The sequence below is a fragment of the Podarcis liolepis genome (genome assembly GCF_965112155.1).
Source record: "Podarcis liolepis genome assembly, chromosome: 11".
In the NCBI taxonomy this organism is placed as follows: domain Eukaryota; kingdom Metazoa; phylum Chordata; class Lepidosauria; order Squamata; family Lacertidae; genus Podarcis; species Podarcis liolepis.
The window spans coordinates 21,895,040-21,922,649 of record NC_139565.1 but is presented as its reverse complement, the minus strand read 5'-3'; the positions used below and the strand labels follow the sequence as shown (position 1 = coordinate 21,922,649).

General features: G+C 40.4%; 2 protein-coding genes and 1 long non-coding RNA gene across 5 annotated transcripts in view; 1 reads left to right on the top strand and 2 right to left on the bottom strand.

Annotated features, from left to right (window-relative positions):
* Window positions 1–344: 344 nt before the first annotated feature.
* Window positions 345–4,251, bottom strand: ATG12 (autophagy related 12; the record flags this gene model as incomplete). Its single annotated transcript, XM_083464699.1, has 4 exons — window positions 345–1,045; window positions 1,779–1,841; window positions 3,090–3,226; window positions 4,044–4,251. 4 exons carry the CDS (start codon window positions 4,249–4,251, stop codon window positions 986–988), a joined length of 468 nt encoding a protein of 155 aa, XP_083320825.1. The 3' UTR covers window positions 345–985.
* AP3S1 (adaptor related protein complex 3 subunit sigma 1) overlaps window positions 3,728–27,610 on the top strand; it is a 24,664-nt gene continuing 781 nt past the window's right edge. The window contains exons 1-6 of one of the 3 annotated variants that reach the window (XM_083464674.1): window positions 4,383–4,662; window positions 8,535–8,626; window positions 10,123–10,234; window positions 13,995–14,066; window positions 17,037–17,144; window positions 19,632–19,673. In XM_083464674.1, coding sequence (XP_083320800.1) covers window positions 4,594–4,662; window positions 8,535–8,626; window positions 10,123–10,234; window positions 13,995–14,066; window positions 17,037–17,144; window positions 19,632–19,667 — 489 coding nt within the window. In that variant the 5' untranslated portion in view covers window positions 4,383–4,593 and the 3' untranslated portion in view covers window positions 19,668–19,673. Of the gene's footprint in view, window positions 3,887–4,382; window positions 4,663–8,534; window positions 8,627–10,122; window positions 10,235–13,994; window positions 14,067–17,036; window positions 17,145–19,631; window positions 19,674–27,610 lie in introns of those variants that run through there. The other 2 variants (XM_083464673.1, XM_083464672.1) reach the window with 2 other exon arrangements.
* LOC310688325 overlaps window positions 19,567–27,610 on the bottom strand; it is a 26,041-nt gene continuing 17,997 nt past the window's right edge. Inside the window, exons 4-5 of the long non-coding RNA XR_014516843.1 lie at window positions 26,300–27,519; window positions 19,567–19,705 (exon numbers count right to left, since the gene is read on the bottom strand). This is a non-coding gene — a long non-coding RNA (uncharacterized lncRNA). The remainder of the gene's footprint in view (window positions 19,706–26,299; window positions 27,520–27,610) is intronic.

The window sequence follows — 27,610 nt, the reverse complement described above, 5'->3', positions numbered from 1 at the left end:
CAATAGCACCAGGAAGAAATAATGTTGGCCAAACTGTGAAAGCTTAACTATTGTGATAGTCACATTTAATAGGTTTTGGATAATGGAGAAATGGTATGTCACTATTGGTACTGCCTATTTCCAGTTTATTTTATTTCCTGAAGCTAAGATAAGAGAAGAGAAGCTAATGTGTGATCTCTACTTTCCTACAAGGTCACTTTGGGTGTTTAAAGTTATTCATTCACCTACAGGGTCTAGCAAGTTTAACTTGAAGCAACCTGTTGTAAGAGATACAAGATGAAAGTCTACAATGAATATAAATGTCAAAGGGGCTCTACAAACAAGCAATAACAATAAACTCATAATTTGTTAAATGATAACCTTTATTCTCAAAGCTGCCCAATATTCCTACATTTATATTTCTGCATTTCATTGTATATACTTTGTTGTGTAGTGAACAAGGGGAAGGAAGGAGATTAGTTGGGAGGGCTGCTGCTGGAGAAACACCATCCTAAAGTCTCTTTGGGACTACAGATTCCAAAGTTAAACCCCAGCAACTGTGTTTAAAACAAATAGTCATAAGAAAATGTAACTATTTTATGCATATACAGATACTTCAGCTGCCCATCTACAATAAATATCCTAAAAGGGAGGCTGTAAACTTCCATGCAGCCTGATGAAATAATGATCCATGTACTCTCCAAGTCAGGAGATAGTATCCTTTCAAAATAAGCCCAGGAGCAAGGACAGGAAGCTCAGCTGTACAGATGGCACACACACAATTATTTGCTCAAAGCAAGTGATCAAATGAAGAAAATGGAAGCCAGGAGGCCATGTAGCTCTTGTATTTATCTCCTATACTGACAAGTAGAGAAAATAGGGAGAATAAAGTGAACTCCATGGGTAACAATGCAGACATTTCTTCAGTTTGTCCCTGGGGAATGTTTCTGAAGATCTTTATAGCCCATTCATTTTCTAAGAATCCCAAGCACTTGTAGCTCCTAGTTCATCCCCAGGCCTGAGATTTACAATAATGAAGTACAAGCTTGCCATCACTTCCAAAACACTGCAACAGAACAAGAAACAGAGGAGTTAAACAAATTCAATATTTAATTAAACCTATAAACTGTTGGGTCCCTATTATACAGCCTAAACAGATAAAGTGTCAACATTCTACTGAAGGTTTCTTATGAAATGCTGCCACCTGTTGACAACATACTTTGAAAGTTACATGCTGCATTTGCTACAGCAGACATGGAGTGAAATGGTAATCAAACTGAAACATCTTACAGAGCAATCCAGACTCCAGAGCAGGCAGTGAGGCTCACTGAACCACTGCTGCATTTGGAAGGGCAGGTAAAAGCCTGCTCTGGGCTATGCCAGCCTGAAGCTGGTAAAGCACTGCACCTTTCATTGGGCCCAAGTAGAGCTGGCTAATGGATTCTAGGCTGGCTCAGCCACATTCCCTCCCTCTCTGGAATACCCTTTTATGGATTGATACTAGTAGGACTGTCCTTTTAGTGGGTGGAACAGAGAGCTCTGTGCCGGTGAAGTTGTTCTGGGCAGGGCAACCTTTGCCTCATCCAAACAATTGAATGGTGCTTAGTTCAGGCATGCGCAAACTTGGCCCTCCAGATGTTTTGAGACTACAATTCCCATCATCCCTGACCACTGGTCCTGTTAGCTAGGGATGATGGGAGTTGTAGTCCCAAAACAGCTGGAGGGCCAAGTTTGCCTATGCCTGCCTTAGTTTCTAATGCAAAGAAGAGAAAAGGAAATACTTAGAAGCTGTGAATTACCTCATATAGTGTTCCAACTTCCTGGTCTGGTGAAGGAGCAAAAGACTGATTCACATAAATAAACTGTATGAGAAAGAGATACTTGGTAAGTTTTAAAGGAATTTACTCTGTTTAAACAGAAAAGTTTTATCAGACAATATTCTCTCCTGTGTTACCTCAGCATCCTGTCACTGCAATTACAGGGCTAAGGGAAGAACAGTCTACAGCCAGCTATAAGCTGAAGGTTCAAGGGCAAAGAACAAGGGCAAAGAACCCAAGAATCATAGAATTGTTAAGTTGGAAGGGACTCTGAGGGTCATCTAGTCCTGCAAAGGCAGGAATCTCAACACGCTTCCCTCATCCAATTTAAACTATACTGGGCCCTGCTAAGCTTTGCAAATGTGTTAGCAGTTTTATTGCTGCACCACTATGAGGAATAGGTCCATTCGTTTTATTGTTCAAAGGAGGAAGCCAGTCTACCCATATTTACTGGCCTGAGGACTTAAGAGTTGACAGGAGTTTGCTCCTCCTCCAGCCCACCTCCAGCTCATAGCTACTTGAAGTCCTTTGATAACAGGAGTAAAAGAAAAGGTAACTTGCCATCAGGATAACTGCTTGGCCACAACCGAAGCTCCTTTATGGATAGTTGCTAAGTGGCTATTTGTTAAAGCTTTGCAGGAAAGCTGGATTGGATACGAGTCCAACTATGTTTGGTGTTCATGGCTCTTGATCAAACATTGTGAGTATTGATTCAATATTAAAATATTCAGTTTCAACACAACAATCATTTCAGAACTGGGTTAGCATTTGTGAACTAAAACCACTGCCAGTATATAACACGTGGCTACTTTTGCACCCATACAACCATTTCTTCTAACGTCCATTTTTTCATAGTTCAAGTTTAAGAGCTTCTATATTTCTCTGTCTTTTGTCATTTTTGACAACAGCATAAATATATAGCTGGAACCTCAACCATTCACTTGAATATGCCCACGTTACATTTAGTTTCAAGTTACATCCACTCAGGATCTCAGCTCAGCCTAGATTTAATGAAACTGATAGAGGTAATTCAAATATCTAAAGTCATTATTGTACTACTATGAGAAATAACCTTGGAAAAGCTTACCCATGTGCATAGTAGTAAACTTGCAGATAGATTTGGGGACTCAGAACTCATCAAGTATATATTTTTGAGATAGGTGGGGACAAACTAAAGGGAATATTTGGTGCCTTCATGCCCTGCCTGTAAGCTTCCCAGCAACATCCTACTCTGATTCAGATCTTGCGGATTGCTCTCTAATTCCTAAATAGGGAAGTGAGGATGTCACATACCAGCTGTTCCGAGGCCACTAGTTTGAGAAACTTTTTGATGAAGTCAATAAGGGCTTGGATTGTGCGCGTTCTCTCTACTGCCCATTTCTTGGTTTTCATTATAGGGGTATCCCCAACAGCCTTGAGCAAAACATCAACTAGAAAGCAGAGAACATTGCAAATGAGAACAAATAGAAACACAGCAGAACGTGTCACTGAAGTATAGAAAATCAATAAAATGTAGGAAACAAGGAGAAATGCAACAGAATAATTTGCAAAAATCTTATCATTGTAGAATTTATACACCTAAAATACCGCTGCTGAGCCCTTGAGGCTGTGCCCTTGAGGATATACATACATGGGTGTAGCTGGGGGGGGGGGGAGAGCTGTGTCCTCAAATCAAGTAAATAAATAGAAATACTTAACTAAAAGTAGAAATTGTAGATTTGAGATTTTTCTGAACATTTGAGGTAAAAAAAGTAATTTAAAACAACTATTGTTGAGACGTTTCGGTCCAAATTTGCTAGACAGAGCCAGAGGGAGGATGGTGACAGGTGGGTGTCCTGCCCACCCCTAACGTAAATAAAATAAAATAAATAACAACAACAACAATAATAATAATGTATTATTTATACCCCGCCCCTCTGGCTGGGTTTTCCCAGCCACTCTGGGCGGCTCCCAATCCTGGCTACACCCATGTATAAATACAATAATATTTATTAATACGGGTGTCATTTATTGGTAGAGAACCACAAGAAATCATTTGATCCATGGAGGCCTGGGGCGCAGAGCAAGATCAACGGAAGCACAACTGGCAGGTAAGAGGGACAGCAGATCGGGACCTTTTAGAAACTTGACAGCACAGCGTGAGCCCTCAGCCGTTCAGGGAGGCCTGCGATACCTGCCTCGGGCGACCAATACGACCCTCCCTCCCTCCTTTTCGGGGCGTCGGCCCTTTCGCGACCCGCCCTTTACTTTTCTTCCTGGCGTCTCCCGCAGGTTCCTCGGTCACCGGGGAAACGGCCGAAGCGGGAGCCGACTCCAGCACCCCCAACGTGGGCCCGGCCCCGCCCTCCGGGGCATCTTCGCCCCCTTCACCCCGGCCGCCCTCCTGAGGGGGGAAAGGAGCGGCGGCGGCGGCGGCAGCACCGGGCTGCTCCTGCTCCTCGCCCAGCTCCGACATAGTAACGAAACAGCGGAAGCAGCATCCCCAGCGGCGCTCGCTTTCATAGGCTCCTGCCGGGGGCACGTGACCGCGCCGCCGCCGCCGTTTTGTCCCTCGCGCGCTTCCGTCCTTGTATTTCGCGTCAGTCAGATGACCGTTTCTCTTCCCCGTTCCTCCCCCCCCCTCTAATCTCGTCGTCACGTGAGCGAGGAGCGGTTGCCTGTGGTGTCTTTCGGCAGAGGCGGGTTTTTAGGGGGCCGGAGTCGCGGGCCTCGGACTGGGGGAGGCGCAGACCGCCTCTCCCCCCCCCCACCCGCCTCTCTCTTTAAGCTCTTCAGCAGCAGCTGCCCCTCCCTCACCATGATTAAAGCCATCCTGATATTCAACAACCACGGCAAGCCGCGGCTCTCCAAGTTCTACCAGCGCTATGTGAGTGGGGGCGAGGAGAGGTCGCCGGGAAGGGGCGGGCGAGCGGGCCGGACACGGTGGCGGGGCTGTGTGGCGGGGGAGCTCCTTGCGAATGGGGTGGGGGTGGGGTGGGGCGCCGTAGGTTTCCTTGGCACCGCGAGGCAGGTGCTCTTTTCCCCCAGGAGGCGCCCTTCGCTCAGGCGGCTCCGGTCCAGCGATACAAATATTCCTCTCTTCCCCTATGGCTTACTTTCAGGGAAGTAATAATAATAATAATAATAATATATTATTTATACCCCGCCCATCTGGCTGGACTTCCCCAGCCACTCTGGGCGGCTTCCAAAAAAAGTTTAAAATACTGTAATACATCAAACATTAAAAGCTTCCCTAAACAGGGCTGCCTTCAGATGTCTTCTAAAAGTCTGGTAGTTGTTGTTCTCTTTGACATCTGGTGGGAGGGTGTTCCACAGGGAGGGCGCCACTACTGACAAGGCCCTCTGCCTGGTTCCCTGTAACTTGGCTTCTCGCAGTGAGGGAACCGCCAGAAGGCCCTCAGTGCTGGACCTCAGTGTCCGGGTAGAACGATGGGGGTGGAGATGCTCCTTCACTCTGCGCATGTTCTCTCTGCCGGATTTACATATAAGCTAAGCAAGCTATAGTTTAGGGCTCCACTCTCTTAGCCCCCCCCAAAAAAAAAATTAAAGGAAAAAACCTGGATGTACATTTCCAAAATATAAGATAAAAAAACAAATAAAACAAGACCTACATACAGCAGCAGTGTTTTGTGCTGTGTAGGCTCCTATGGTGTAAGTAATGGGCCCCTCCTTCTAGCCTGCTCCCTGAAATATCACTGGTTTGCTCATTTCTATATCAATTACTTTGATAAAACACATATTCTGTTATGTGCTAATGGCTTTAGATACCCATTAGTCCATAAACTACCATATAGCATATATTCAACACAAAAAACAGCGGCAATTTGTTGTTGACAAAGGCAGCTGGACATATAAAGGGCCCCATTACCTTCAGTAGCTTAGGGCCTCATCAAACCTAAATCTGGCCCTGGTTCTCTCACTCCCTTCTTGGCATTTCTTCTCTCCCCCCCCCCCCCTTGGTGTTGGCACTGGCCCTTTCAAGCAGTGCTGCAGCTTGAAACTTGAATAAGATAATGGGGAAGTGGGGTTTGAGCAGGTAAGCCCTGCCTTATATAACCGATAATGACTGGCACACACACACACACACCATTGGAATGACAATGCTCATCCACTTGGGGGGGGGCACCCCGCCTTATTGGGGGAGGTAGGGAGCGAAGGGGCCTCAGTCCTTAGGAGTCGGCTCCTGTGCTGCTCTGCATCACCTGCCAACCGTATTTTGGCCTCCAGGGGCTGAAGAATTACTGGCTCGTAATAACCCACCATCACAAGCATGCCTTATGAGAAGTTAGGTCTCCGGGTCATCTGGTTCATGGCTGTCCCCGACAGCAGTGGCTCTCCAGCAGGTCTGTGACATGTGCCTTCTTTTGAATGGAGATATAAGAGCATGATGTGTCGCCCACTAGAGGTAACAACCCTCCCAGTGCCTTAGCTATGGAGGGGAGGGGGGCTAGCTGGGTTTTCTTTGCTCCTGGTGAAGTCTCCGGAGGGGTGCCATTGAGGCTCCCAGCCTGTGTGTGTACACAAATGCGCACGGGAGTGCCAAGATAGGTCTTTGACCCCGGTGAAATAAAGCTTAGTTTCACCCTGACCCCTCTCCTAATGTCCTGTGCAAAACAGACATTGCCATCACCAGAGTTGCAACTGCCCATCATGAACAACCCAACCAGTGGTTTCATGTAGATATTAGATGACACTGGGGACAGTGTTGCCCCTAAAATGAGCTCCACCTATGCTTTTCAGTTCTGCATATCAAGACTAGTCTTAGTTCATGTAAGGGAAACAGCAAGCAGCTCCATCTACCTTGTAGCCATACTGCAGGACTGAAGAGGCAAGGAATGTTCCAAAGATGTTGCCCATGGATGTGCACGCACTCCAGAGGCCAAACACAAGTCCTTTGTATTGCTCTGCTTTCCTTTGGACCACATCAGCAAGGCCGAGAGAGGGGAGTCTTGTTATATGGACCCAGAACCTCCATACACACTGTCCAGGCTTGTGCCCCTGGGGGATCACTTCAGTGCTGCTACCCAGCGGTTTGACTTTGCCCCCGGAGGCGAACTCCATTGTCTCTTGAGACAGACAGATGCCAACTACAGCAACAACAACAATGGAAGATTGAATAGTAATGGTGAAGAAAGATAAATGTTGGTGGCACAGGAGGTTGCTTTGCTGTATTTCAGCACATTGGGCTGAGTGGGATGCGTAGGAGGATGGCAGCTCTAATGGTATTTTAGTGGGTAAGATGAGAAGCAGGTGATTATTGTTTGATGCAGAAGAGTTCTTATGTTGCCTGTTAGCTGATGCTTCCTTCTAATTAGCGACATGTGATACTCAGCCAGGCTTTGGGGTTATGGTTGGTATTGATCCTGAACGGTTAAGAATTCCAAGTTTGTAGTGTTTGGCACTATTAAATACACACACAGAGAAAAGGTACTAAAAACTGGATGTTTGTTAGCAGGACAGAAATGTGTAGGGTTGCTTTCCATATGACAAGAGGAAACATGGTGCTACCATTTCCAATCAGAAAATTTTGAGTATCCTTAAGTCTATTTTGTACTTGCGGTCGTTCTGTTTGTGCTATGTTTGCACATTGAAACTCATGTACATTTGCTATTCATGATGATGTATTTGCCGGGGGGTTTTAATACAAAGAAGTGTACTTGTAGAAAAGTTGTTACATGTCAACCCAAAGTGACTCTTAGTTGGTTCCTTTACTTGGTGATTGTCAGAGGGGAGAAGGATAGAATGAGAACTATGCTGTATAAAAATTGCAGAGCCACCATCCTTTGTAACTCCAAAAGTTATTATTATTTTTAGTCACTTTTAAATATTGCAAAAAGGTATGTATTTGCATAAGCAAAGCTCGTTTCTTGTGTTGTGCTAATATAGAAATATTATAATGTGGTAGAGTTGCAGAACAGCTTAGGTGAAGTAAGTGCAAAAAACAGTTTAGGTGAAGTAAGTGCAAAAAACTTGCCAAGAAGGATTTTTAAATGCACCTTGTGAAAGTTTAAGGGGCTAGGTACAAATCTGATGTTTGTGTCTGTCTTTGTGCACAGCATCTTGCTTGACATGATGATTTGACTATGCTTCAGAGGATGAATATCTGTTTAGGTAGTCACTCATCTTTGAGAGTTAAACTAGAGGGATAGCTGTGGTAGCGTTTTGCAGTGACAACAATGTTAAGAGTTTTGTGGCACCTTAGACAAACAAATTTATTGAAAGTTGATGTCATAATAAATTAGTCAGTTCATAAGGTGCCACAAAACTCTGATAATGAATTAGAAATGGAAAAAAAATGTGGCTGTGCAAAATATACTAGTCTAAAGTTTTAATGTAGTGATTTACTGGAATTGGATCAGTTTGTGTGTAATAAATAATTTAGTTTAAATGCTACTCTTGTCCCAAAGCAAAATCTGAGATGCTATTTGGATTTCCCCTCTGAAGTTTCAGCATTTCTGTATTACCCATTCAGAATAATAACTTTTTTTCCTCTTGCACTAGAGAGAGATATTTCTGTATGTTGATATTTTGTCTATTTCTGAAACAATGTGCGGTATGGAACAGTACCAATGGCGTGTTTGCGTGTGTGTGTATTCATTATATATCCCTCCTAAAATGTTGCACCAAAATTGTTACTTAGAGAAAATACACTGGATAGGGATGGAACAGTGCTTATGTTATCCAACTGTATTTAGAAATATAGATTGTTTTACTACCCTAGTCTCTTTTCCTCCCCAGAGTGAAGACACACAGCAACAAATTATCAGAGAAACATTTCATTTAGTCTCAAAACGTGATGAAAATGTCTGTAATTTCCTAGAAGGCGGCTTGTAAGTATCCTGAATTGCATTCACAGTTGTTAAAATGAAATATGAAGGTGGTGAAAAGTGTCCCACTTTGAAGACTTGGCACATCAACATTATTTTGATCTTGTACAAGTCCAACATCAAAACCCATGACATTTCCTGTAAAATGTTTAGGCTTGGAAGACAATGTGCATATTCTGCTGTGATGCTTACTTATTTGATGGTGGCCAGAATTGTCACTGGTGTCATAGGGTTGTATGGAGTGTTAGATGATGGGTAATTCCTCTGGTGGGGTACATGTGCTCCTTATGGGACAGTTTCTCCACCTTTGGTCCCCATCCTGCACTCAGCTCTCACCTGTGATTCCTAGAAGCTGTCAGCATGCAACAGCAGCCACACTCTGGGAGATGGCTTTGATTGGCCGGCTAAACCCAGGTGCAGATCTTCTAGGATTCAAGGTCCCTTCCTATGTTAGCAAGCACATGTTGTTGCATTAGGACCACCACTCTCAGCTTAATACACTGAGATATGAATGGTCCTTTTGTTTGCCTGTCTCTTTGCATATACCCAAAGTAATTCAGTTAAGTCTCTACTTAGCTGTAGCTTTATGTTTTGCCTGAACTGGCAAGCCATGGCTACCAGCTTTAGAAGAAGGCATATATACATTCTTATCTGGCGTTGTCGTTCATTTGGTACCAGCGTAGTACCAGCGTAGGTTGATGTTTGTACATTATCTGTTATATTGTACGTTACAATGTTTGTACATTTTATATGATATAGTCTTTATTATGAGGAGTCACTGCCTACTGATTTAAATGGTTTTGACTTTAATGTGCGTTTTATTTATTTGACAACATGTGTGTACTGTTTGATTGTAATAAAACCATCAGAGTGGTTTACCAAAATACCCAATACAATTATCAGTAAAAGAAATCAAGAACAAATATTCAAAACATGCAAAAAATAATTAAACTCAACAGCAAGCTAAAACCAGATTAAAACACATGACATGGATGCATGTCTGGGTAGGCTTGCCTAAAGTAAAATGTTTGTAGCAGGTGTTGAAAAGACTACAGGGAAAATGCTTGCCCCACATCAACAGGCAGAGAGTTCCAAAGTGTGGGTGCTGCCACACTAAAATACAGATTTCTTCAAAGTGCAGAATGAGTGTTTTGTGGCATTTGTAACAGTGCTTAGTTGTCCAGATTGAAGTGGCTGAGTGGCCATATATGGAGTAAGGCAGTCTTGCAGGTATCATAGAAGTGGAAGGGATCTCTATGGTCATCTAGTCCAACCCCCTGCAATGCAGAACACACACAGTCTCGACACAGTTCCCTATCAAATTTGGGACCATACTGGACCCTGGTTAAGCTTTGCAATGTGCTAGCAGTTTTATTGCTGCACCACTAGGGGGAGAGGTCCCCAATTTTACCTGCTATTTTAAAAAATGTTGTAGCTGCTAACAAATGCAACTTGGAATGTTGCAGTTAATTGTTAATGTTGATCTTGTTTTGTTTTAGATTAATAGGTGGATCTGACAACAAATTGATATACCGACATTATGCCACATTGTACTTTGTCTTCTGTGTTGATTCTTCAGAAAGTGAACTTGGCATTTTAGATTTAATACAAGTAAGTAATTCATAGAGGATTTTGTATGTTTTTGTCCTGTTGTTTTTCTTTATTTTATCTACTAATAAAGAAATAAATCTACAATGTCCATCATTAGATGTAAGGTAATGAGATAAGTGTTTATTCCGCTAAAATTATTTTGGGTGAACTATTGTCTAAACTGACCTGTGTATTTGCTTGCCTGTAAGGCTTGACATGCCTCTATATAATAATACTGACAATATTTCACAATACTAAGTATTAATACTTGTATGGGGAGGAAATTATTAACAGTGGCCACACTATTGTATGTTTTGCTTCCAGTATTGGTGCTAGGAAGCTGATTGGGAGCTAAGTTTCTTACTTTGAACAGAAGCTCACTTGGATTGGATTGGCTCTGGAGAACCACTCTTAGAACAAAATATTGCCTGCATGTAACAACAGCTTGGAAAATAAAATATATTTCCCCTGGAAATGAGGCACTAGGTTTTCATGATATGCAAAAATAATCATTTCTGAAAGTGTTTCTCTTGCTATTCATTTTGTGTACATATGTAATCTGTGGTAATCAAGTGGCGTACGTTTTTGTAACTTCTCAAACCTATTCCTAAGGCAACTGTGTGCATGCTTGGGAGTAAGACCTACTGAGCTTAGTGGAATGTACTTCTGAATAAACATATATAGAATTGTGCTGCATGCTTATTCTTTAGAAATGTGTTAGATGTATAAGAAGTCAGCAGTTCAGGATGTGACTGTTTAACAGGGCTACGTGGGTTTTGATAAATACAATCTGAGTCAGGACCATTCTGGTGATGTGGCTACAGTGGTAGGACATGGAAAACAATTAAATGCTATATTGCTCACTGTTTGCAAGCCTGTTTTCAGCCTGCAGAGCTGTTATCAGGCTAAAATGCCACTTTTAATGCTTAATTTTAATTACCATATTTTTTGCTCTATAAGACTCACTTTTCCCCTCCTAAAAAGTAAGGGGAAATGTGTGTGCATCTTATGGAGCGAATGCAGGCTGCACAGCTATCCCAGAAGCCAGAACAGCAAGAGGGATTGCTGCTTTCACTGCGTAGCGATCCCTCTTGCTGTTCTGGCTTCTGAGATTCAGAATATTTTTTTTCTTGTTTTCCTCCTCCAAAAACTAGGTGCGTCTTGTGGTCTGGTGCATCTTATAGAGCGAAAAATACATTAGTTAAAGGAAGGGCTCATTCCATTTTGTTCCACAAGAGGGTGTCCTACCACAGCAAAACGAAAGGCTAGCTGTAGTGTGGCACTCATTGTCCAAGTTTGAAATGACTCTGGAAATTTTGGTTGTAATACATATCCAGGGAGGCTTGCCTGGCCATTACATATCTTAGGTACCAAGCAAAAACATTCCCAGGTCTTGGACTTACTAAACAATCTATGGTCTTTTAAACTGTGTGTTTGGGGCAGGATGTTAGGGATTTTTTGGTCATTATGGGATGTATTTTTGTGTTCTTACATTGTAAATCACCCTGTGATCTTTGGATGAAGGTCAGTATAGAAATTTAATTAATAAGAATAACTATAACATAAAAAAGTAGTCATAAACAATAAATAAAACATTTACAAATACAAAACCAAACTGAATAATCTTCACATAAATCACAACGAAATCTAAAATAAATTTACAAAAAGAACAGCAGCAACCCTGCCCAACAACCCTCCCACCAAAAAAACCCCAGTCTGCTCATGTTATGATGCTATGTAACCTTGTACAAACATGTTTTTATTAATTTTAATATTTTGTTAGCAAAGAGAATCTATTCAGTAATCTTGAGTTCAGAAATTTGTTCACTTTATAAAAAAAATTATGGGCGTCTCTCAGGAAAAATCTGTATACAGCTGTACTGGGTAACCTATTGTGCTTACTTAGAAAGGAAAGTCTAGGACTTTTCATATATGAGATGCTTTTTAGGTTAATCCTCAGGATCATGCCATATATCCCATCATGCTTCAAAATGCTTATATTTGGTGAGGCTGAAAGCTGGGGGTAAACTAGGAAAGGAAGCAAGGGCAGTGTTGTTGATGGGTGAAACTAAAACCTTAACCCATTACTTCCAGGTCTACAGTGTAGCTCCTAAAAATGGTTCATGCAACCTGTCAGTGCAGATGGTTTAACTGATAGGAATACAGTGGTGCCTCGCAAGACGAAATTAATTCGTTCCGTGAGTTTTTTCGTCTAGCGAATTTTTCGTCTTGCGAAGCACGGTGTCGGAAAAGTTTTGGAAAAGCTTCAAAAATCGCCAAAAACCTCAAAAAAGGCTACCACACCGCGTTCTATGAGTTGCTCCTCGAAGTCAAGTCGCAACTGTATTAAGGGTGTTAAGAAAAAGGAAACATAACTTGCAAAAAACGTAAGACGTTTTCGTCTTGCGAAGCAAGCCCATAGGGAAATTCGTCTTGCGAAGCAGCTTAAAAACCGCAAAACCCTTTTGTCTAGCGAGTTTTTCGTCTTGCGAGGCATTCGTCTTGCGGGGAACCACTGTAAAAGAGTTTATAGCAATAGAGAATGAAGTAAAGTTCCATTGAACTCTAGGGGATCATATGATCATTTCTATTTATCTAGATTGTTTTAATTGAAAGCTATGTAATCAGTGCTATTTTTCTAGAAACAGAGGTGCCAGAACTCCCCGTAAATACCTCCCTTGTTCTCTTATAATAGCAATGTCACTCACCTGAGAGGTGCTGGAACGGAGTTCTGGCGAGTTCTGGCTGAAAGAAAGCCCTGGTTGTAATATACCTTGAAGCTTGGTAACCCCAATTTCCTCTTTTTAGTGCATATATAATGCATTTCCCCCCCCCCCTCACTGCTTTCCCCTTGTACTGAAGGTTTGTATTTTTTACTATTAAAACATTCTGGCAGAATCTCAAATGGCAATATTTGAAAGCAGGAAGAAAATCATTTTGATAGGTGCTACCCTGGTTCACTAGGAGACATTTAGTGATTTCGGGGGAAATTATTTTCTACCTAAAATTGTTCCCTTATGTTTGGGAGTCCAGTTGAGGCAAATGTCTAGCTTTAATGAACTCTGTTGCTCTTTCCCAGAACATTTTTATATGTTTTGGTTGCATATAGTTAGTATAAATGCTGCTTTTAGTAATAGCCTTATGTAGTCATAAAGTAAGTTTCTGTCTCCTTTTAAATGGATTAATCTGCGTGCATTACTGCGTGTTTGTGGCAGAACATCATAGCTCCTAAATAGAAGCAGTATGAGGGTGCTGCTTGTATACTGCAAATGGCTCTAGTTTTAGCAGATAATAAAGCAACTGTCTAGAAATTTTAATGCGATGTTCAGGCAAGGCCTGTCTCTTTGGGCAGATGAGACTAAATGTTAAATCGGTTAGTCCACGCTCAAATCTGTTTTGTTGTTGTTGTCAGGTTAAGCATTTCAGCATGTCTATATAAACTGTGCCACAAAAATTTGATAGTAAAGCTTTCAGACCATAGTAACAGACACAGTGTGAAGTATTTAAAGTAATAAAGTGTGAATTTTGTTTGAAGCGTGCTACGTTTGACTAAGGAACAGGAATGTCAAGCTGTCACATTAGTGAAGTTTGATCTTCAATAATGTACTTGGGATTTGCCAAGAGAATCCGCTGTGTTAACCCTACATGTTATACAGATACATTAAACTTCCATAATTCTTGATGGTCTTCTGTGTTCTGATTGCCACATTTACAGTTTGTCCATAATGGAATGATGGAGTTGCTATAAAACTTTGACCCCTTGCAAATTTTCTCCCCACAGGTATTCGTAGAAACGCTAGACAAGTGCTTTGAGAATGTCTGTGAACTGGATTTAATTTTCCATGTGGATAAGGTAGTGAATTCAAAGTATTCTGTTGACCAGAAAATCACATTCTTGTATCTGTCAGAATGGTAAACAGTCCCTTTCCTTGTTCAAATGCCATTTTACATTAGCTAGTCCCTTTTTAACTGAATAAATATACCCTGAGAAATGAATAGTAAAATTCACATGCATTTTCGAAAACATAATTGCAGTATTGCTTGTGTCAAGTCAAACCTCCAGACCTCCATTTTACTGATCTGCTATCCTACACATGGTTTCCTTGCCTTGAATACTGCAGACTTAACTTCTGAGACTTAACAATGCATACAATTGTGCTATAAAGAAAAAACTGGTGGTATACAGAAAACCCCTTGATTCCCTTGGCATATAGTCTTCAGAATTGTAAGTTGCTTTTGACGTTTTCCTATCTGGTAGCTGCAGAAAAGCATGACTCAGGCTAGTGTATTGTCCATGGGAAGATAATTTTCCATGCAGAGAAGAACATATTGCTTAGGCAGTAAAAACAAAAAATAATTATAAGAAAATTGTGTGGGTTGAAAACTTAAAAGTACTTGCCCCACTCCTTTCCCCCCCCCAAGTTGTACAGCAGCTTGATGCTTGTTGAGAGAATGAGGCAGTGGAGGGAATAAGCTGCTTAATTCTTCCATTAGGGAAAGAAACAACAGGCCAGAAGTTTCTGTAAAGAACATAAAATTGCTTTTAATGATTGTCAAGATTTCTTCCACATGAGCATGACTTCTATCTGCACTGCCAAGTTTATAATAACTTGCAGCGGAAAGGCAGTTGGTTAAAGATACTAGAAAACAACTTTTCTGAGTGCCTGAACTGAACTTGCTCCCTTGTATAGGGAATTTTTCCCCACCCTCCGGCTTCACTGTTTGACACCTCTTATAGTTCCTCTGAGGCTATTGTTACTTCTTCCAAGAAATTAGATGTGGACTAGAACAGTAAATGTCTGTTTATGAAGACTAGCAAGCTCCCCCCACCTTTTTCCTATGGGAAGTATTCCTCCTTAGCAGTAGAGACATCTGGGTTTGAAGGAGGATGAAAAAATTTGGCCTTCCAATTTTTAAGAACATTTTTTTAAACACTCTTCCACCCTGAAGCCGAAATGTTTTCAGTGATGTGATTTCTGAGCAATCTAATATTTCTTTGCTTCCTAGGCTAAGTCTTATTCCCCCATGGCTTATGCCTTCCCTCTTTTGTTGATTTCTGCAGATCTGTTCCTTGCCAAGGTATTTTGAAATAGGCAGAAAAACAGCTATTGGGATAAACCATGTAAACTAAGTGCACTTACCCTGATTTGCGCAACTTCAGCGCACAGAGCCCTCACTGGAAATCATTGTCCTGGAATGTTCTGTGTAACTTATATACAGGCAGCTCCCCATTTATGCGGGGATTGAGTCCCGCCCTGCCCCCTTGCAGTGTCGAAAATGGTGTGCGTATCAAGTGTCACGCACGGGCCGCTTGTGTGCAAATGGGGAGTTGCCTATGCTGCATTTGAAATGCCAGAGTAGTTGCATATGTTGCACAGTAATGCTTGAAGCAGATACAATACCTGAAATATTGGTAACTGCAAAAAATTATTCAGCTGCATGCAATGTATGTTAGCCTGCAGCCAAAGCACCTAAAGGTTCTTGATTTTAATGATTTAATTTCAAATATTTTTGTACTATACAAGTGTGAGACCCCATGTCTCATTTTACCGGAAAATTTCCAATGTGGCAGCTCCCTGAACTGGAGGATAGTATTTTATTTTTTAAAAAAATAGTTCTACTTTACACTGTGTTATGAGTTAAAAACATGTGCTGACAGTGTTCTGCAAATGTGAAAGCTTTTATAGATGAGGAAGAAATATCCAGTATGGAAAGCTGGTAAACATAGGATATATAAGCATCAATATGTAATCTTTATGCAACACTTGCGAACAATATTTATTTGAAGGGCCTCATAAAGGAGGTGTGCAGTTTTGTGTTGGATGATCTGGCAATCACACGTTTTCAACGGGTCTTTAAGTCCATAATATTTTAGCTGCATCTTATGAGCAACCAGTGTTACAGCTCTAACTTAAATGTTTGCTATGTTACTAATTTTACAAAGAAGAAAGGAATTTAAGAGCCTAACCCCCTGCAATACAGGAATCTCAACTAGATAATGCATGACAGATGGCCATCCAACCTCTGCTTAAAAACCACCAAGGAAGGCGAGTCCACCACCTCTTTTAGGAGTCTGTTCCACTGTCAAACAGCTCTTACTGCCAGAAAGTTCTTCCTGATGTTGAGTCAGAATCTCCTTCCTTGTACCTTTAATCCATTGGTTCAAGTCCTACCCTCCAGAGCAGGAGAAAACAAGCCTGCTCCACCCTCCATGTGACAGTCCTTTAGATGTTTGAAGATGGCTATCATATCTCCTCTTAGTCTCTTCTCTTTACTACGTGAAACATACTCGGTTACCTCAACTGTTCCTCATAAAGTTTGGTTTCCAGACCCTTTATCGTTTTAGTTCCCTTCTCTGTACATATTCCAGCTTGTCAATATCCTTCTTCTATTTGTGAAGCTGGTTCTCCTTGCCTTAGTGCATTTGTCCCTGTTGAAATTTGTTTTGTTAGGTTGGGCCCAGTTCTCCAATCTTATCAAAGTCATCCTGAAACCCAGTTCTGTCATCAGTGGCAATGCCTACCCCTCCCAGTTTGGTGTCACCTGCAAATTTGATTAGCATCACCTCAGTTTCTTTGTCCTAATTGTTTATAAAGACATTGAACAACAACGGCCCAGGATAGAACCCCATGGTAATCCATGTGCTACTTTTTTCCAGGATGACGAGGAACCATTAGTGAGCACTTTTTGGGTTCGGTCAGACAGTCGGCTACAAATCTGCCTAATAGTTTCCTCTTCCAGTCCACATTTCACCAGCCTCTCCACAATAATATTTGATTAATTTGCTTGCCTTTGTTTCTTTTGTCATTTATTTATTTTTTAGGTCCATAATATTTTGGCTGAAATGGTGATGGGCGGAATGGTTTTGGAGACCAATATGAATGAAATTGTCACCCAAATTGATGCTCAAAATAAATTGGAAAAGTCTGAGGTAAGAATGGAAAGAATTGAAGCCAATTGGAGCATGGTCACACAACCTGCATGATTTGAAACTGTCATGTATTGTTTAGTATTGCCTTATACTTAGCTACATGTACTGTTTACAAAGAAGCATTTAGTATGTAGCATGTTGAAGCCTTTGTTGATTGCTGAAATAGCTGAATATCCCCTTTTCCTTCTACTGAACTCCCATCTGCCATTGGCATCTGTGTATCGAAACATTTCTGAGCTTCCTTCAGTCAAGGCTTAAGTTTGTGTTGATTTTTTAGAACACCCTATTGAAGGGTGTGTGCATGTTAAACAGAAATGAAACCTGCTAATAAAATGAGATGCTAGAGATTGCTAACCTGCATCCCTCCAGATGCAGCTGAATGGCAGCTTCCATGATCTCTGACCATGAGCTGGTGCCAGTTCATCTGGAGGGTCACTGTGGCCAAAGTGGCCAAAGAAGCTTGAGCAAGAAACAGATTAGCATGGCTAATCCCAGATTCTGAAGTGCTATCTAGTTCCACACTATAGAACTTGGTGAATCTGACATCTAGCGCCACTTCATCCTAGGAACGATTTCTGTTCCTTCCCAACAATGTAAGCCAGTATGTCTGGAGTTACACAACCAGAGTATTAAACCAATGGGCACCTAGAAATTGATATGGTATCTTGCCTTTCCCACAAATAATGATCTGGGAATATAAAAGGCATAAACCGGGGGGAAAAAATCAGGAATTCTTATAGTCAAGCTAAATGACTGCATTTCAGTCTTTTTTAATTATTATTTTTTAAAATCAGTCCTGGAGAGCATCGCTTTAATGCTTTCCCCATGCTGTTCCTCCCCACTCCCCCACTACTGGAGGAGGAAAGTTGCTATGAGGGCAAATCCCTTCCCTTCCAGGGCAAATAGCTTCAGTCATGCATTTAATGTCTCATCTAGTTCCAATTCTTAGTCTTTTGTATATAAACAGGTGTGGCACACATTATCCTTCCTTGTGTTACCTACAAATGAAACTCATTTTGCAACTAGTTTGCTCATAAAATTGAGAGGTGAGTTTCCTAGCAGTTGTATTGACCCTTCACATAGCTTTTGCAATTTGGTACAGAGAGCATTGGCTGAGAAGCACAGAAATTTGGTAGGTCATGAAACTATGCATGGCACTATGCTAGTGCAAGAATATCAGCAAAGATCTAATCAGTGAAAACTAGAATCTGACTTTAAATTATGCAGAACTGAGTTTCTACAGATGGTTCAAGAGAACTTGCCTAAATAAGTTGTTTATCCTTTTTTGAAGCACAGTTTAAAACAAAAGCCGAGGTTTAAATTATTGATCTGTAACTTGGACTGTCAAATAATTAATTCTCTCAAAGCAGGCCACTTAAGTGAAGTGGACAAGTTTAACCTCAATTTCCATTGTTTCATCTACTCAGCTTCTATTTTCTGTATAAAACTTGACAGGTGAATAATGGAAAAGTAATTAGATCATAGTGGCTTTATCTTCACTTAGAACCACTTCTTGTTACAACACCAATTAAAAGAGTGGATTAAAAAAGGCAACGTAATCTCTGGAGAGACTAATTGGTCCTTTTTAAGCTACCTGGTATATTCTTTTGAAGATCTGCCTGTTAACATATCAACTCCTACTTCAACGAATCCAAAATATTTGCTTTGATCCAAAGTGCCCCTTCTGCTTGTGTGCAGTGTGTGTGTGTGTGTGTGTGTCTGATTCCTCTCAGCTCCAGCACCCCATGTCCTCTGACCCTCGGGTGCATTTTCAGGAAGCGTGAGTTGCAGTGGGGATAGGCGGAAGGGAAAGCCCTGGCGTGTGCTCAGAGCACTGCATGTGGCTCTTTGGATCCAAGTCATTAGTTCACCTATTTGTTTATCTCAATTGGTGTACAAAGCTCATTTTCCAAAAGCGAACAGAATTGGTTCCGGAAGCTGTAGATTTAATCTTCCTAGCACAGAACTTGGAAGACAATCCAAAGCAGTGTCAAGTTTGTTCAGCTTTTAAACAGTTTAGCCTCCACTGCACAGCCCATTTCCCCCGGATGGTTTTGTTACAAGTGAATAAGGCTGTTCCAGAGTAAATGGGTGCATTATTGCCTTGGAAATCAATGATTTTTAAAAACATGATAATGTTTGTCAGCTGAATTTGTAGGGCAGGATACGGAACAACAGCACCTTCTGCTTCTCTCTTTGCAAGCTATAAACAATTTTAGCTGTTAGTTTCTGATACCTGTTTACAGAAGCAGAAGTCGTGCCATTCACTCCAAAAGTTAGTAAGACTTCATTGAAGCCTTTGGTAAGAGAGTTTAGGATAAGGATTTGTCAGGCACTATCAGTGACATGGAAGGTGTCCTATATAAAAACTGGGATACTTGTGTACTTGCAGTGTTCAGCTGGGTGTAAATTTGGTCGTTTAAGTCACTCCTCATTTTTTCCAAACCACCTGATCTTTTCTAGTTCTTTCCATTCTTCTCTTTACAGACCTTTATCTTTCAGTCTCCCAGACAGGACAGGTAGATCCAGGTATTGCCAATTTTCAGAAAAAAAATGTGCTTCTATAAAATAAAGGGAAAGCAAAATGATGTCAAAGGCAATAACTAAATTAGGCCAGACTCAAAAATTATGTGTTGATAAACCCATATTAGTCTTTGTAGCCTACTTTTTGTGCTAGTTTCCCTCATCTTTTATTGCCTGTAGTGTATTTACTAGATTGTCATTGACTTCATATATTTTTATTTTTACTTTCCCCTTTCATTAGTGTTCAACTTTAGAATTTGTAATTTTTTCTTAATGTAGCTTTATTATTTGTATGCTCACATTACAAAGCAATCTGATTGTGCTAGTGCAAATGTAATGCTTCTAATTGCTTACGTAATCAGAAGCAGAAATCAGGGTTGTGTGTTTCCTTTTCTCTGCTCCCATTTGTTCCTTCTGGAGCATGGGTTTTACCATCTGGCCTAACCATAACATAACTCTTAGGTCAGCTATTAAGTAAGGCTGTTTAGGCTTTCTGCTGAATGAGAATCTGAAACTAAGGTTCCGGGCTGATTTAAAATTCTGGATAAAGAGGAACCCTGGCTATCCTCAGTTATACAGTAATTAACATCACTGGTGATGTAACACTTAAACATGGAGAATGCCACAAGGACTGACTTCATACTCTGGAAAGGAGACAGAGTAGCAGCACATCATCTCATAAACCACTTCCAATTGCTTAAAAAAAGTTTGCAAGGACTATTGATCCCCAATTACACATGCAGTAATACAAATTGAATATTTTAAGTTTTGCAGAATAAACTCTATTGGTGTGGAAGCATGGATAATCCCAAGGGTAGGGTTTGAATTTAGTGGAGCTTCTGCTCACACTTGCAGATAGCAACTTGGATTTCTGCCATCATGTGGCATTGAGAACTATCCTAGAGGGTTGTCTGACCCTTGGGAATGACTTTTAGGGGGCTGCAGCAGGAAGGAGGTGGGTAAGCCACAGTCCATGGTCAGAATGTTCTTCTTAAGTAAGTGTGATGCTCCAGGGAAGGAATTTTCCATTTTTAACTTGTGAGGAAATAGTGCTAGGGATGAAATGCTACCAGATGAAGCTTTCAAGATTAGCTGCTTGTGTATTTTCAAGCTAATGCCAAAAATCAATCTTAGAAGTGTGTGTTTTTAAAAGGTAGCTGAGATTCAGGAAACAGAAATCAACCCCACGCTGTATTGTGGGTGGATGGATGCATGAATTAAATAAATAGCCCCACTGCCAGTTGAACTGATCTGTAATGGTACATATTGCAAACATAGTGCAACTAATTTGTACTATTTTAATTTACATAGAGATATTCTATGATTTCTGCATTGCAAGGGGGTTGGACTAGATGACCCTTGAGGTCCCTTCCAACTCTGCAATTCTATGAGTCTTACGATTTTGAGAACTAAAAATTTAAAAGAAATTTCAAGCAGTCAAAACTTGTGGAAATTAAAAACCAGTCAGAGTAATAATGTACAAATGATGAGAATCTTCTTTTTAGAACTCAGTGAATTGAAATAACTTCCACAGAAAGGGAAAACTTCACACAATAAGCTTCAGGAGGGAGATATTTCTGGGTAGACTTTATAAGAGAAGAAAAAAAGCTGCAATCATAGTTCTATATACGCTAAATGTCAGGTGGACCCTTGACCCTGTTGGTTACAAGTAAAATCCTATTATAATATCTTACTTGTACCATTATTATATTTGAAAGGAAACTTCAGATATTTGTTCTAATTGTTTTAGAAGATGAAAATTCTCTATAGAACTGGTTCTTAGCTAATTTTAAAATGTTATAAGTAGCTAAATGTGTCTTCATTCAGTTAAACTGTGGGTGGGAGCAATGGCTTAAAGTGGCTATATTGGACAGGATTCAACCTAAAAGTGACCAAAATCATGGAAGAATTTTGTATATTGTAAAGCATAATTTAGATAATAAGTAATCCAGCCAGTTCAGTTTGATTTAATTCCCCCAAACCACACAAAAATTCTACAATTAAGAAAAGGGGTTTTAATTAGTGTGTGTTTTCTTTTTATGTAGTATTGCTCTATTTTACTTTCTGCTTGTATATGTTCTGTTTTTTATTTTTGGGTCTGGCAATTTTTAAAGGAGATGACAAACAAACAAAATTTAAAAAAAACCATGCCCATCCATTACTATCGCTGTGATCCAAGTGCTTGAAATTTCCAAGAGTATGTCTAAGTCTTCTATCTGTTTGGCATTTTGATATACTTGCAGACTTCATTTTGTTTTTTCTCTAATTCTGTTCATTTATTTAACCTCATGAGAAGAGAACATGACCATTCTTTTATATTCTGTAGTGCATCCTTCCATCCTATTCATAACCCTGCTGCTTTGAATCATACTTGTTCTGGGAAGAAGGGTTAATGCAGAACACCAGCAGCTGTGATATCCAAGTTTCAAACATGTGGGAGGAGTCACTTCCAAGAAAGGTGCATATAAAAGGACTCCCCTTTTATAATGAGCACAAGCTCTTGGGACGCTAACCTGTCCATATGTCTTCCAAGGAAGTCTTGGAAGGTAGCTGATAGAATCTCCCTATTCTGGGGATAATACAGATTTAAAGTGATCATTGTTACACACTTTTGATGTTAATTAAACGCATGTAATGTGCTACAAAAGATGAAAAAAACGCACAACTTCCATATTACTAAATAGTGTCCTGAAAGTTCTATATTTTGTGCTGAAAGGGAAATGTGTGAACTGGGTGAGTGTACTTAATTGTGTCACCTCAGCCTTTTTACCGTGCTCAGTTTATAGCCACAAGCCAGTATTTTAAGTTCTGTGTCCAGTGGCTTTTGACGAAGAACTGAAATGCCAAACTGCTGTGTGCTCATTTAATTTGAGATTATAAAGCAGCTGGGGGAATGTGTTGCCTGGTTAGTTGCAATTTGAGCTGTCTGTAAGCTCATACTGTACTTCTGAAACTCTGTGGAAACGCTTAAACATAAATGTGTAGGCGGGATATACAGTCTGTCCTTAGCAGTAAAAGGAGCACACAGATGAAGGGTGTGGAATCCTTCCTTTGTGCCTCATCTGCCTTCATTGCTCTAGCCACTCCCTTTCCAGCTCTGATACCAGGAGCAAGACGGGAATGGCTTTAGGAGGTAAGATGAATAAACAGGTCTCTCCCTAAGGTCCCTTCCCTTTGACAGACGCCATCCCATCTGTCTTCTGTGAACTGGATGGGCTCACAAAAAGAAATGCATGTTTGCCATAATCTTCTGTAATTCGTTCCCAATATTTGATGTGTTTTAGGTAAAGCACCCAAGTATTTATAAACATTATTCCAAAACTGTTCACATTGTCTCAGAAGTACTGTGTGACCTGTATCCCATGCTTAAAGTGATGTATGTTAAATCCAGCATTCTAGTTTAAATTGGCAGGTGTCAATTCACCAAATTAAATATAAGGTCCTGGTCCTCTTCTCTTATAGTGGTGTATGGGTAAATATGTTGTCTTGTCTGTTCTGGCATCTGCCCAGCATTTATGGATGGGAATAACCCAAAATGTACATATTTCCCCCCCTAAGGTCTGCTTATGGAAATCATATAAAACAAAGTTGGTGTCTTTAATAGATGGTAGCCAGTCGTGGTATACATGAATACTGACATTCCCAAATGACTTTATTATTTTGGGTGTAGAAGAGTGTTTTTATGAGGTTAATAACAACAGTTTCAGGTTGGTTAAAAGAGAGTTTTTTCTTTTTCTGTTCAAAGTAAAGTAGGGTGAAGGGATACCGGAATGTTTGACAGGAATAAAAAAAGGAATAAAAAGCTGCCATGTTAACCAACATAAAGCTAGAAATGTGTGTTTTCTTTTGTATGCTGCTTTGAAGTGGGGTGCCAAGGTCATTCACATTAAATCAGTTCAACTAACTGGCTGGATATGAAGGAGTTCCCAGGGCAAGTTCAGTGTTTGTAATGGACATTGGCAGGCCTGGCAGAGCACAAAAATGGTGCCACCTTGCAAATGATATCATGCCATCAAGTGCTGCACCGAAACATCCAGTGAGCATCTCTGCTCATTCTAGCTCTAATGTATAACCCAAATTTACAAAAGCTGCTTAAGAAGTTATGTTCACAGTCAAAGCCATTTCCTAGGCATCTGATCTTGGAACTTAATCAGCTGTTCCACCTGGCCTTTGAATGCCTATAATTTTTAACCCATCCCTCTCACTAATAAATAGGGGTTTTTTTTTAAAAAAAAAAAACAACACTCATTGAGCTCTGCCTACTCCTGACTTTCAGCTGATAGGCACTTTGTCCCCAAGACTTTGGGAGGCAAAATTGCTCTGTTTGAAGTTTCCTGCATCTTCAGTCTTAGACATCTTCGGGAAGACATCTGAAGGCAGCCCTGTTTAGGGAAGCATTTAATGTTTGATGTTCCATTGTGCTTTTAATTATGTTGGGAACTGCCCAGAGTGACTGGGGAAACCCAGCCAGATGGGCAGGGTATAAATAATAATAATAATAATAATAATAATAATTAATAATTACTTAAGGCCATATCTGCATACTTTTGATTCCATGAAATCCCAAGGCTGAGAACATGTGAGTGGATGCATGTTACAGCAGTTATCTAATTTAGACCATTTATAGGTGGAAAATCATGAGTTTGCCAGGGCTTAATCAGCCATTAGATGAGGCTATCACAAGATTTAGGACTTGTGAGCAAATAAACATTGCCAGAGAGGCTGTTTACACTACATTTCTTCTGCTTTTGATATAAATAATAAACAAACAAATAAATAAATAAATTTGTATTCTGCTCTTCATTTGAAGATCCCAATGTGGTTCACAGCAGAAAAATACAAAATGAGAATACAAAATACATAACAAAAAAACAAACAAACCTGGAAGAATTTTGAGGGATTATCAGAAGTTATGCATATTTTCATGTGATTATATTCAGATTCCAGGGTTCTGGCCAGTTCACAAGGGTATGTCCTGGTTTTCCAATATGGTACCTGCTTCAGCTAACCTGTCTTAAACATTCCGATTCAATAGGTGAACATGTGTAATAAATCTGGCCTTTCTAACCTCCCCCCCAATTCAGTTGAAAGGAACTTTGAAAAATTGCAGGAGCTTTTATGTGAAGTTATCTTCTGCTCTAAGGCTGTGCATGCATACTTGGGAGTAAGTGATATTTAACTTGGTAGAGTTTAACTTAGCAGTAAATACCTATGGTGTATTATATTTCTTTTTTTGCTAATTTGGTGCCCTAATTGTATTTTCAACAATTAAGTCAGCATTTATTACTATTCTGCCTTTTTTGCATCTTTGTAATAAAACCACATATAAATCCTGATTCAAGCTTCCTAATTTTGGAAGCTAAGCCCTTTCTCTTAAAAGTGTGTGTTGGGAAGGAGAAGACCAGAAGTGTCAGTTGTTAAAAAAAGCACTGACTGGATTTTGTTGGGTGACAGTCAGTTAAAGGTTAACTAGATTAGGAATGCTGTCTTCCTCTGTATCCATCCCTGTTGAAATTTGGGCAGTGCAATGTGACTTTCATGCATTTTTGCAAGGGATACTAGTAATGACTAAACATTATTGCCAAATTGAGTATTTAGTGAAGTGGGGTATAAGTTGGATTTGGAGGAAGAATTTAATGGCAGAAGATGAAACAGGTGGTTTTTTTTTTCTTTGCTGCCATTCTGATCCCAAGCATACTCAGAAATAAGACTCATAGAACTCAGTGGGGCTTGTGTTCAAGCATGCTTGGTTGGCATATGTCATGTAGGTTGTAACACATTTCAGATATATTTCCTTGTGAAAAGATTGCTGGGGTTTGAAATAGTTTTTGTTCCATTGTATACATACTTAAAGGGCATTTAGAAATATTGAGGATTAAGAGGATAATGGTTCTGGTATCATTTAACAAGCTTTTTGAAAGTAGTGAACTTCTGATATGGACAAATGCTTGTACTAGACAAAACACAGCAGCCCTGTATTTTAGGTAGGTCTGGTGGCACTGTGGGTTAAACCACTGTGCCTAGGACTTGGTGATTAGAAGGTCAGCGGTTCAAATCCCCGCGACGGGGTGAGCTCCCGTTGCTCGGTCCCTGCTCCTGCCCACCTAGCAGTTCGAAAGCACGTCAAAGTGCAAGTAGATAAATAGGTACCGCTCCAGCAGGAAGGTAAACGGCATTTCCGTGCGCTGCTCTGGTTTGCCAGAAGCGGCTTAGTCATGCTGGCCACATGGCCCGGAAGCTGGATGCCGGCTCCCTTGGCCAATAAAGCGAGATGAGCGCCGCAACCCCAGAGTCGGCCACGACTGGACCTAATGGTCAGGGGTCCCTTTACTGTTAATGAAGGCCAGGGGAAGCCTGAACCCTTAAACAAAATGCTTATAGCACAGCTAGGGACACTGTAATGCTGCTGAGACCCCAGTTACTCACCATCTTAGTATCCCAGAAGCAATTATACATTTAAATTAACATAGGCAAAGTTTCTTTCATGGCCCCCACGGCACCTAGCAAAAGCCCTTGACTAAGGGTGCTTGTGCAGTAAGTAGCTTCTCCATGTCTAAAGGAAGAATGCAGTAGACTAGTATATGAAGCAAAATATTAAGCCAACCTTCCAGGCAAGAAGTATACTGGCTTGCCTGTACTTTGTCACAGAACAGCTTGGTGTGAGCCCGGAAGGTTTTCTGCCAGAGGAATTGTTTTCTACCCTGGATTAACTTCAAGGGAGTGTGGAACCTTAAAATTAAGAACGTAGTTAGGCAAATTTATGTGACTATTAATGTTCATTTGTGAATCAAAGTATGTAAGAGCTAAGCCTAGCCTTGTAAAGCAGGACTGCAAGCCATAAACATCTTGGTTAATTAAATTCATTCATCTGTGCTGGCAAACATTTTGTACATTTCTCTTAAAGAACAATGCACCACAATAGTGATTTGAATATTTAACAGTTTTCTTTGAAGTAACTGGCAGTCCTCCATAACCCTGGCTTGCTCTTTAATTTACTAGATTGAAATACCAAGATGCAGTTGGGGGAGCTATGCAGATATATTAGCAAAGCTTCCAAAATCTGCATCCCTTAAACAGGGTGGGTAATGTGTATATAATACATTTCTAGAAATGGAGAGGATTTCTTGCATATTTTGCAAGAAGGCAGGCTACAGGTAGTAGTAACCTCTGAATCATACAGACAACTTTTGCACACATTGGAGCGGCAACCTTTATGTTGTCAATCTATCCTGAACATAGTTGCTTAGTTTTAATCCTTACTGTATTTGTTTAAAGATCGGTTGTAACTACTTGTCTTCTGTGTGGATAATAATTCTGAACACAGGGATTTTTCCTTCATAGATAAATTATGTTAAACTCAGAAGTCTTGGCTCAGAAGCATTTTTCTCTAAACCTTACAAATGGAAAGAGAAGACCCAATAAGTCAGGGATGGGAGGGACTAGTCATGTTTATATTTAGCATCTGAGTTGCCAAAATCAATTATTTAGTGTAAGCCTATGTTCTTTTGAAGGATCAACAGCCATGTAGCAGGCAGGCTCTTGTTTTTTAAGTGTTTTGGATTTCATACTTGGAACGTCCCCATAGCCTTTGAAGTGAGGTGGAATGGAAAAAAGATATAGAGGTCATTCATTATTCAGTCCTACTAAATGAATGATTAGATATAAAATCAGTGTAAAGATTCTTCATATTTTTTGCATATGATTTTAGTTTTCAGCATTTGATTAAACGCTAAAGCCATAAGAAAAATAAACATATTAGAGGTAATACAAATCAATAAAAAATGGGTGATTATCAAGACTGGTCACCAAATGAAGGTGTCAGAACACTGGTGCAGGTTGCGTGCTGCAATGCCTGGAAACAGTAAAAATCAAAGACAGCATGAGCTTTAACTTTTATTAACCTCAATATGGTTGATTTACAGACTCTACATTAATTTTTCCAT